Consider the following 12,361-nt stretch of genomic DNA (forward strand, 5'->3'; position numbering starts at 1 on the left):
ACCTAATCTATACTGCATCACCTACCTACCTACCTAATCTATATTACAGCACCTACCTACCTAATCTATACTGCACCTACCTACCTACCTAATCTATACTGCACCTACCTACCTACCTAATCTATACTGCAGCACCTACCTACCTAATCTATACTGCAGCACCTACCTACCTACCTAATCTATACTGCAGCACCTACCTACCTAATCTATACTGTAGCACCGACCTACCTAATCTATACTGCAGCACCTACCTACCTAATCTATACTGCATCACCTACCTACCTACCTAATCTATACTGCATCACCTACCTACCTACCTACCTAATCTATAATACAGCACCTACCTACCTAATCTATACTGCAGCACCTACCTACATAATCTATACTGTAGCACCTACCTACCTAATCTATACTGCATCACCTACCTACCTACCTACCTACCTAATCTATACTGCAGTACCTACCTACCTAATCTATACTGCAGCACCTACCTACCTACCTATACTGTAGCACCTACCTACCTAATATATACTGTAGCACCTACCTACCTAATCTATACTGTAGCACCTACCTACCTAATCTATACTGTAGCACCTACCTACATAATCTATACTGTAGCACCTACCTACATAATCTATACTGTAGCACCTACCTACCTAACCTATACTGCAGCACCTACCTACCTACCTATTCTATACTATAGCACCTACCTACCTAATTTATACTGCAGCACCTACCTACCTAACCTATACTGTAGCACCTACCTACCTAATCTATACTGCAGCACCTACCTACCTACCTAATCTATACTGCAGCACCTACCTACCTAATCTATACTGCAGCACCTACCTACCTACCTAATCTATACTGCAGCACCTACCTACCTACCTAATCTATACTGCAGCACCTACCTACCTACCTAATCTATACTGCAGCACCTACCTACCTACCTACTCTATACTGCAGCACCTACCTACCTACTCTATACTGCAGCACCTACCTACCTAATCTATATTTCAGCACCTACCTAATCTATACTGCAGTACCTACCTACCTAATCTATACAGCAGCACTTACCTAATCTATACAGCAGCACCTACCTACCTAATCTATACAGCAGCACCTACCTGCCTAATCTATACTGCAGTCACCTACCTAACCTATACTGCAGGCACCTACCTAACCTATACTGCAGGCACTTACCTACCAAATCTATACTGCGGGCACCTACCTATGTAATTCATACTGGTGGCACCTACATAGCTAACCTAAACTGTGGGCACCTATACCTGGCTCCGTGGAGGGGGGGGGGGGATTTTTACACCCTCGCCCTGGGTGACATTTAGCCTAGAAACTGCCCTGCCTGACTCCCTCTGTGCATAGAACCCTCAGTAATGAACATTCCATACAGATCACCTGGTAGAACTAAAGATGTGTCCATCTGTGACAAATTTCAGAATGTAAATCCGGGAAAGGAACGATTTTACAATTGGCTAACAATGACTAAAAAAAAAAAATCTTTAAATTAATATTGTAAAAAAAAATAAGTAATTGTATTCATTACATTAGTTTCACTACAGTTCCTCCACTACAATGCACATTGTGAAAAAGACGTGCATTCTTATCGGAGTAGAGTGGATCTGGTGGAAACTGACCCTGGATTCCCCACCAAGGAGTATACGTGTGCTGGTGGCGTTATTAAACGTTTCGGCGTTCCACGCCTTCATCAGATAACACCGCCAGCTCGCACACGAAGAGTTTATATACTAAAAGTTTCCTTTTAGTATATAAACACTTCGTGTGCGAGCTGGCGGCGTAATAACGCCACCAGCACACGTATACTTCTTGGTGGGGAATCCAGGGTCAGTTTCCACCAGATCAACTCTACTCCGATGGCCACGGCAGTCTGAGGGTGTTCCCACCTTGTAAGGATTTTAAGGCTTTAGCCTAACTACATGTTTGTACTCATCTTACATCTAGTAAGTGTATTTTAATTTGCGCAATTTGTTTTATTAAAGTGGTGTTACACTATGGAGCGCTCTTTTTTCTCCACTTTTGTCTTGTAAACAATGCACATTGCCTGGCTGTCCTGATAACCCTCTGCCTCCAATAATTTTAGTAACATACCTTTAAACAAGCTTGCAGGTCAGATGTTTGACTTAAAGGACACCTGAACTGAGAGGGATATGGAGTCTGCCATATTTATTTATTTTTAAACCATATCAGTTGCCTGGCTGTCCTGCTGATCTCTTTGGTTGCAGGAGTGTCTGAGTCACACATCTGAAACAAGCATATGTAAAATCGGACTTCAGCCAGAAACCTCTGACCTGCATGCTTGTTCAGGGTCTATGGCTAAATGTTTTAGACGGCAAGCATCAGCAGGGCTGCCAGACAGCTGGTATTGCTTAAAAGGAAATGCCGCATTTTTCGAACTAGAAGACGCTCCTGACCATAAGAAGCACCCAGGTTTAGAGGACAAAAACCAGGGGAAAAAAATATATATACTAAACCATGGTTAAGGGGCACCTTGTGGATTATGCCTCCTTTGTACCTCTTCTGTCCCCCTTGTGTCCTCCTCTGTCCCCCTTGTGTCCTCCTCAGTCCCCCTTGTGTCCTCCTCTGTCCCCCTTGTGTCCTCCTCTGTCCCCCTTGTGTCCTCCTCTGTCCCCCTTGTGTCCTCCTCTGTCCCCCTTGTGTCCTCCTCTGCCCCCCTTGTGTCCTCCTCTGTCCCCCTTGTGTCCTCCTCTGTCCCCCTTGTGTCCTCCTCTGTCCCCCTTGTGTCCTCCTCTGTTCTCTTCTATGGCCCTTTGTGTTCCCCTGTGGCTGTTGTTTGTTTCCGTGTCCTCCTCTGCATGGGCACAGTACAAGGCGTCCCTGACATTGCAGCTTGTTGGAGGTTTGTATTTGCAGGCGTTCGCAAGTCAGGAAGTCCCCGCATTTGGACTATAAGACGCAGTTACTTTTATCCCCCACTTTGAGGGAGAAAAAGTGAGTCTTTGGGCTTGATTCACAAAGTGGTGCTAACTGTTAGCACGCTTGTGAAATGCCCTTTAGCACGCCTAAACACACTTTGAGAGCGCTAATTAGCGCTCGCCTGCTAAGTTTCACGTTCGCGCACTAATTTTAGCGCTGCCTGGTGCACGGGAAATGACGCACCGGGTGCGATGAAAATGACGCACCCGATGCATCTAAAATGCCCTAAATGTCACACCCATGCGACGTTTAGGGTGCATCCAATGCGCCGTTTTGGAAGCATCGAGTGCGACGTTTCACTCGCACCGGGCAGTGCTAGACTTAGCGCGCAAACGCGAAACTTAGCGCGCAAACTGATTTAGCTTGGTGCGTGCTAACTACTTAGCACCCTAGTTAGCACGCCCAAAGTCTTTAGGCGTGCTAACTAGGTTAGCACCGCTTTCTGAATCAGGCCCTAATAGTCCAAAAAATACAGTAAATGTGACAGCCCCCATATCCCTCTCAGTTCAGGTGTCCTTCAAAAAGGATGATGCTGGAGTATGGAGAAAAGCAGTAATACAAGGCATGGCAATGTTGGTACTCATGGATTTACACTGTGCATACAAATATTACCATTATTATAAATGTATATAGCACCGATTTCTTATACAGCACTTCACAAAGTATAGCACGTAATCATGTGCCCTTTGTAAACCAGGCAAATTTTGAGGCAGACAATAATCTGTATTTTTTGGGGACGTGGTAAGTAACTAGGGGCAGCGTCCATCCCGTCCGCCCCCTCCGTCCCCAGCTGCCGCTTAATTACCCTTCTTGAGTTGGCAGCCCCCTCCTCCACCAAAGTCCACCTCACTAGACTTCTAGATCAGTGGTGACACGAGAGCGGTTCCCATAGTGGCGTGTACACAGTCAGGAAGTACTTATGCGCCGTCACCTGTGGGGGGGGGGGGAGGGGGGTTGGGTGCATCCTCACAATTTTGCCTCAGGCAGCAAATAGTCTAGCCCTGAAAGTAACCCGTGGAAACACAAAAATAACATACCAGCTTCATGTAGATAGTATCTTGGCCCAGATTTGAACCAGCTCCCCCAGTGGTGCAAGGCGAGAATGCTATCCATTGTGCCATCATATTCACTGATATGTGATACTTTTCATAAATCTGACCTGTTGTTGCGGACCTGTGCTGTCAGCATGCTTCTCGGTAGAATATGATCTGCAGTATGGCTAGTGTTGGAAAACACAGCTAAGTTATATAACGCATGGACAGTAATTATGAAAGTTTCCACAGCCTAATGTTCATTGTTTAATTTGTGCAACATTTGAATTTCTATATCTACCTGTGTCTAGAACAAAATCCTGTTTTAAGTAGGAACTTCCTGTACTGATAATGGTGCAGAAAGGTTCCTTCTTTTATCCACTGTTCTAGGCTGTCAAAATATGCACGTGGATCAAAACGATAGCATGATTGCTTAATCTATGCAAAATCTGATTTACATGAGCTCCTCCCAAAATTTGAGGTAAGAGGCCCTCAGTGCACTTAAAGAGGAACTCCTATGAAAATAATGTAGTAAAAAAAGTGCTTCATTTTTTTTACCATAATTATGTATAAATGATTTAGTCAGTGTTTGCTCATTGTAAAATCTTTCCTCTCCACGATTTACATTCTGACATTTATTACATGGTGACATTTTTACTGTGGGCAGGTTATGTAGCTGCTCCTAGCTGTTTTGGCTGTTCGAGACAGCTGTAAACAGCTAATTCCTGTCTGTGAACCTTGTTACATTGTAACAAACTGCCAAAAGTACTGAGTACTCAGAGCTTCTTGTGGGAGGGGTTTCAGCACAAAATCAGTCATACAGCGCCCCCTGATGGTCTGCTTGTGAAAAGCATTATATTTCTCATGTAAAAGGGGTATCAGCTACTGATTGGGATAAAGTTCAATTCTAGGTTGGAGTTTCTCTTTAAAAATAGCCCAGCCAACTCCAAATTGTCACTTGATAAATAATGCAGTTAGACTTCATTAAATATCTCAAGCATGTCAGGGTGGGTTCACACTGTACTGGATGAAAAAACTGATTAAACGCATCAGTTTGTTACAATGGTATCAGTTTTTTCTGTTACGTCACCACATGTTCGGTACCCGTCGCTGTCAAATACGCATTCCACTGCCGTCACCCATCAGGTCCTCTGCACGGAAGAAATGCCGGTATACTCATCCGAGAGCACCATCAGAAGCATTGGGGGGCCCAGTGGTTTGCAAAAGACCAATGGGAATCATATCTGCTCCGCAGGGAGGATTTTCATAGGTCCACTACTCAGTGAAAGTACAGGTGGCTAAAAGAGACAGAAAAGCCCTCCTACACAAACGCAACCCTGAGTATAATTTGCTTCCTTAAAGAGAACCCGAGGTGTGTTTAAAGAATGTTATCTGCATACAGAGGCTGGATCTGCCTATACAGCCCAGCCTCTGTTGCTATCCCAAACCCCACTAAGGTCCCCCTGCACTCTGCAATCCCTCATAAATCACAGCCGTGCTGTGAGGCTGTGTTTACATCTGTAGTGTCAGTCTCAGCTGCTCCCCCGCCTCCTGCATAGCTCCTGTCCCTGCCCCCGTCCCTTCCCTCCAATCAGCAGGGAGGGAAGGGATGCAGGCGGGGACTGGAGGTCTGCAGGAGGCGGGGAGAGCAGCAGACTGACACTATAGAGATAAACACAGCCAGCTCTGACAAGCTGTATGTCAGCAGCGTGGCTGTGATTTATGAGGGATTGCAGAGTGCAGGGGAACCTTAGGGGGGTTTGGGATAGCAACAGAGACTGGGCTGTATAGGCAGATCCAGCCTCTGTATGCAGATAATATTCTTCAAACCCACCTCGGGTTCTCTTTACAGTCATTGGGAATCAATTAAAAGAAAATCAGCAAGATACTTACCTAAGGAGAAGGAAGGCTCTGGGTCCTATAGAGCACTGTTCCCCAATCCTGTTCTCAAGGCCCACAAACATTGCATGTTTAGTGGAAATCCCCAGAGGTGGGTAATCAGCTCTGCTGAGACACTAACTAACCTGTGCATGTTGGTGGTTTCCTGCAAAAAGTACTGATGGTGGGTCTGGAGGACAAGGTTAGGGAACCGTGCTATAGAGAATTCCCTCACCTCTCCCGGTCCCCTCCATTAAGCGCTGGCTCCCCTGTTTGAATCGCCCGCTGCGGGGGACTTCGGAAGTCTTCAGGAGCAGAGTGCTCCCGGAGACAGGTGGCTCCATACTGAGTGTGTGAGAGAGTACGCTCGCACGTGCCCAGTATGTAGCAGCCAAACTTCGGGAGCACTCGGCCTGCCGAGCCTCCTCCGGCAGCAGAGAGAGCAGTATGTCACCAAACTGGTTGAATACTGCTCCTGGGGAGCACTGCGCTGGAACGGGGACCGAGAGAGGAGCGGGAAGGCTCTATAGGACCCAGAACCTTCCCTCTCCTTAGGTAAGTATCTTGCTGATTCTTTTTTTTTTTTATTATTAATTCCCAACGACTTAAAAAATAGGTATTTGCGATAATTCAGCTTTAAATTCGATCTGTCGGGTTTTATCTGGTAAACAAGTAATAAGCATGCTAACCAGACAATCCAAAAGTTAAAATCCCTATTACTTTTCTTGATAAATGACCATTTTCCAGTTTACCTGACTCCTATTCAGTACACAAAAAGGAAGTTGCAGGGCATGCTGGGCTGTCCTTTTTTGTTTCTCTACTTTCCCTCAGACTTAAGTAATGCAGCCTGATTGGCTGAAGCCTCTTTCCTTCCTGTTTTCCCCTCCCACACCTCTGTTCCTCTCTGATTGGTCAATATTTCTCATGCTGAGACAATGCACTTTCTATAGTGAAGGGCGGGCAAATCAGGCAGTGTAAGGGAGGAAATGACATCAGGATTGGCTTAAAATAGCCACACTTAAAATGAGAAATGCTAAGAAGGAATTTCTCTTTTTTTACTGTAGAAAAATCACTAAAATCAAAATGTGGACAGTGCAATACATATGTTCTATAAGTAGAGCAAGCATTTATCTACTTATATATGTGTTTTTTTTCTGAGCTAGTATGGCTGACCGCTCCTCTTTAAGTGAGCAACTGTGGTTTGGCATGATGCATCACTCCCACATAGCATGGATATCATTATTATTATTATTTATTTATATAGCTCCAACATATCCCGCAGTGCTTTATATCATGTGATTTTGTTTACAAACCCCCTGAGCAGATATAAGGGTGTCTGCTAGCTTTACCTCCCCAGACTCAGCCTAGAATACCCAAACAGATGCAGTAACAGAGCAGTCTATAAAAGCTGCTGGATGTACAGTATACAGACACTCACAGTGATCTTCAGGTGTTCTCCGAAGAGGCATACAAGTCATGTGACCATTTCAGAGTCAGCAAAAAGTTACTTGGGCAATTAGCTCTGGAAATGTGAAATGTGCAGATGTGAATAAAACCTTGAAATCCATCCATAACACTTAAACCTAGCTGCTTACGTCATCTCGAGCCTGTGGAATAGACGTTTCTGTTGCCTCTTCGTTTTTTTTAAGACGTAAAAGAATCTCTTTAGAGTCAGCTGCGTTAGAAATCACCCTCCCCATCTGTACGATTTTATAGCTCAGCTGTACTTTACAGAGGATGGGAGTTGGCGTTCGGCTCCACGCATGTGACGAATGAGAAATCTACACATATCTAACTATTTCCATTCTCAATAAAATGTTCATCTCATTATTTTTACTGTGCAAAGCCCTAATGTGACAAGCCTGGAAATTTTCCTTTATGAATAAAAAAAAAAAAAAAAGCTGTAAAAACGACAACAGAGAAAACCAAAGAATGGTCATTATTTAATTCATTAGGAAAGCAATTGGTTTTTAATGCTGTTTTGTGCGGTAATGGAACATTTGAGGTCACTGCTACGGTGCCCAAACAAGTCTCCATCGTCAAGTTTCCACGTCTCTTTGCCAGTTGCCAAAACGTAAGAGAAGAAACTAAAGTGGATGAATCTCATTGCAGCGACTCCCTGTTTAGGTTTTAGGCTCACGCTCTGCCAGCGGAAATGCGTGGAAGATGTTGAGAAATGGAGCATCAGCTGCTCCTGATTTTGCGCTGTCTGTTATAAGGACGACCAGCAGACACAACAAAGGAAAGGACACGCCAACTCCCAAAAATAGAAAGTAGCCAGGACTGATTTGAAAGCCACCGCTTGTGCAATTTCTCATGCAAAGATTCAGCTCTGTCTGACCTATCAACAGGACAACATTCAGTGACACTTCTACACAACTGGCACTGGGAAGCATGCATGAACAAGAGCCTGAAATAGGAGACAAGATGGTATCGGTGTCAGGTGACGCATAGGAGAAGGTCTGTGTGTATATCTCTGCTAATATGACTCTTTCAGAATAGGACAGCTATTGTGTATTCGCACATTTCCAAACATCACTGGGGGATTTACAGAGGAACTGTAGTGAAAATAACAAAATTAATACAATTGCTAATGGTTACAACAATATTCATTCATTGCGTGTTTGCCTATTGTAAAATCTTTCCTCTCTCTGATTAACATTTTATTATGTATCACAGATGGCAACATCTTTTTCTACCAGGTGATCTGTGCAGAATGTTTGCTTACTGAGAGTTCTGTGCACAGAAGAAGATACTGCTTACTTGGCAGTTGGATAAAGTTGTTATTTCCCACAATGCAACGAGGTTCACAGACAGAAAACTGTCGGGACCTTGGTCATGACATCACACTGTGGGATGGGTTTCACCATAATATCAGCCATACAGACCCCCCTGATGATCTATTTGAGAAAAGGTAAAAACATTTTGTGGGAAAAGCATATAAGCTACTGACTGGAATTAAGTTCAATCATTGGTTAAAGTTCTTCTTTAAAGTGTACCAGAGTTAAGGAACCTAAAAAAGATTTATACATACCTGCGGCTTCCTCCATTCCCATAAGGTCGGATCGCTCCCATGCCGCCGTCCTCAGTCTTCTGCAGCTTCAGGAACCGGGTCCCCGCACTTCCGTCAGTCTGCGCCAGTCTGGTGTAAGAGAAGTGCGCCCTCTACGTATCTCTCCAGAAGCTGCTGGAGAGATACGCAAAGAGCGTACTTCTCCTGCGTAGACTGGAGCCGACTGACGGAAGTGCGGGGACCTGGTACCGGAGCTGCAGAAGACTGAGGAGGGCGGGGTGGGAGTGATCGGAGCTTATGGGAATGGAGGAAGCCGCAGGTATGTATAAATCTATTTAGGTCCCTGAGCTCCGAGTCCCTTTAAAGGAAACCAAGCATCATTTTTAACTCCCAGGGCAACTCAATAGCAAAAATGCATGCTTAAAATGTGTTTTTTTATTTTAAAAAACTTTCATTTTACATTTAAGGGTCAATTACAGGCAGAATCGTTCTGCTTCCTCCAGCCCACCCACCAGTCCAAAGCAACAGAAGATGGAAGGCAGATAAGAACTCACCTAATTACCCACAAGCTTAGATCAAACAAATCATTAAGCATTAGGGAGGGGCGATGATTCTGCCTGCTATGCTTCAATCAGATAACATTAGTCACACCTGATGAATTTCACAAGGAGCCTGGATAATGGCAGTGAAAAGGGAGCAGGGGGTTAACTTCTCAAACATGGCAGCCCTTTCAGCTATTTGAAACTAGCAGCTGCCAAGATCCCTAAGTCAATATAAACAAATAAAAACATTAAAATGGTGAAACTTTACCTGTAATGTGATATTTGATGCGTATGCATTTTGCTGATCGCAAAGACAATGGAGAAATAGTGGAAACCGCAATGCCCCTTCTTCAGTGGTGCGTTGCAATTTTCAGCAAAACAAAAATCGCAGTGCCTGCATTTGCGTTCGTGTGAAGAAAATATAAGTGCATGTGATTTATATAAGTGCAATGTGATTTAGCATTTAAGAATGTTCCCGCTGCTTTTTTTTTCTTTACACACCGTAGATACATAATTCTTTGTTTGGAGAAAAAGTCACATGTCAAGTCCAAATAGAAGGGAAATTAACTGGCAATTGCAGTGCACCACGATTAGGACTGCGATTTTCAGTATGAAAGGGCCCTAAAAGTTTTACATTCATGTCAATAAAAACCTTTAAGATTAAAGAATGGGTGCAAAGTGCTTCGGTCACTTCAGGCCCGTTATAGGAATGTATATTCATAACTTCATATAGATTTTATATTCATTTCAATGAGTCATCAGGTCCTTGTAAAAATCACATTTCAAAATGAATATTAATATCAAGTAAAAGGAAAAATTATCTAATGTTTTAATCTTTTCCTATTACAGCAGATGAGCTATTCTGCTTACCAGTTCTGATACTCCTGAAAAAAAAACAAATACCGTAGTTTGCGCCAAGACCCAGCACTCTGTACATTACTGAGACTGAGGCAGGCTTACACACAGACTTCACCGAGCCTTTTGTTGTATCATGAAAGCTGAAATTTCCTATCCTGGGTTAGGCCATGTTAAAGGACACCTTAGTCCTTATTCAAATCTAAACAGGACGCCCTGTGTGTGTAAGGAGGCCTCCCGTTATCCTCTTCCTGGTCGGAGTGGCTGGCGACCTTAGCCCCAGAAATACTGTTCTGCGCATGGTGTCCTTGTGACAACGCGATGACGTACCTGGCGTGCACAAGCTCCCTCAAGAGACACCATGTGCCGCACAGTATTTCCAGGGCAAAGGTCGCCGACCACTCCGACCAGGAAGAGGATAAAAGGAGGCAATGTGGGCAAACGGAGGCAGACGCGCCACACACGCACGCACGCACGCACGCACACACACACACACACACAGAGATTTAGATTTTAATAAGGACTAAGGGATCCTCTAAGCAAACTTCTTTCTGAACAAGTCTCAAAGTGTCCATGGATAGGACCCAGCAAGTAAAAAGTAAATACTGTACATATAGAAGACGCTGCGTTATTTCACATAGTTGAAAGTAAGAAAAGTTAAGAAAGAGGAAAAGAATGCATCCCGTCGGGACTATGCGGCACTGTGGATCTCTGGCTGGCATAGGGGCTGGCATACACATGCTAGATTCCTGGCAGAGACAGATTCCCCGTATGAAACTCAGCCTTTTTCCTTTGCTTTAAAGGACTTGTCAGCCATACAATGCAGCCCCCGATTTACTTACCTGGGGCTTCCTCCAGCCCCTTTCAGCCGACATGTCCCTCGCAGCATCTCAGGTCGCAGCCGCCAGCCTGGGCTCCTCGCTGGTGCAGAGGGTGACTGCGCAGTACACTGCAGACAACGTGGGCTTGATTGACAGCGGCGTTTGTGCAGGCGCAGTAGAGGAGGTTGGCCTCTGCCCCGGTGGGGACCCTGGGCTGCAGGCTGCGAGCGGAGATGCGGTAAGTATATCGGGGGCAGCATTTTATGGCTTACAACTCCTTTAAAAGATAATTTTTACAGCATAATGCTAGGTACACACTATGAGATTTTTGTTAGATTTACTGTCAGATCGACTATTTCCAACATGTCCGATCTGATTTCCGATCGATTTCTGAACGTTTCCAGATCGATTTCCGATAGAAGTGAATGGAAAACAGTCAGAAATCATTCGGAAATCAGATCGGACAGACCGGAAATGTGCCAGAAAATCTCATAGTGTGTACCTAGTATTAAAAAAATGGTATTAGAACAGCATTCAAACAGTTAAACAAAGCACTTTCTTTCTACCGTGGAAAGTTTATTTCCAATGGATGCTGAGAATACATTGTCTTTTGTCTACATTTCCTTATCAGCCACACTTAGTAAACATTCCTAGCCGTGCTCAAACTCAGCTGCAAGCTTAGCAGAAAATGAGAAAGGAGATAAATGATCACTAGATACTTTGTAATAAATGAATATAGTCGTTTTTCAATAAAATGCAATGGCAGCTTTCAGAGCAGATCAACTGTACTTTGGGAACTAGACATTTGTAAACAGACAATATTACTTATGCACAAAAGCAAAAATGATAACTGTATGGGTAATAAAAAGAGTTTTATGTCGCTTTAAGGATACTGTAGATAGCTGCATTGTTAAAATGTGTCACTTTAGGACTGCCTCTCTTCAAGAAGCTGTATACAGCAGCTGTGCACTTACCTCCTGTGCATTCAGGATCTTCTCCATGTTCTCCAGGTCTCTGTAAAATACTTGTTCTTGATGGACCTGCTCCAGCAACTTCCTCTTCAGTTCCCATTGCTGGTAAAGCTTCTTATTCTCCTCTACAATAGCCTGAAGCTTTTCACTGATCTAAAAAAACCAAAATGCAGGTTTAATTACAGGTCTTACTTTTAGAACAATTAATGAAATAAATAAAAAATTCTAGCTGGAAAAAAATTCTGGGGAGAACACTGCAATCCACAACGTCTGAGCA

General features: G+C 44.0%; 1 protein-coding gene across 2 annotated transcripts in view; it reads right to left on the reverse strand.

Moving 5' to 3' along the window:
• SPTBN5 (spectrin beta, non-erythrocytic 5) overlaps window positions 1–12,361 on the reverse strand; it is a 379,061-nt gene that overhangs the window by 207,769 nt on the left and 158,931 nt on the right. For both annotated transcript variants that reach the window (XM_068254311.1, XM_068254312.1), the window contains one exon: window positions 12,088–12,237. In XM_068254311.1, the coding sequence (XP_068110412.1) occupies window positions 12,088–12,237 (150 nt within the window). The remainder of the gene's footprint in view (window positions 1–12,087; window positions 12,238–12,361) is intronic.

Source organism: Hyperolius riggenbachi, chromosome 9, assembly GCF_040937935.1.
Source record: "Hyperolius riggenbachi isolate aHypRig1 chromosome 9, aHypRig1.pri, whole genome shotgun sequence".
In the NCBI taxonomy this organism is placed as follows: Eukaryota; Metazoa; Chordata; class Amphibia; order Anura; family Hyperoliidae; genus Hyperolius; species Hyperolius riggenbachi.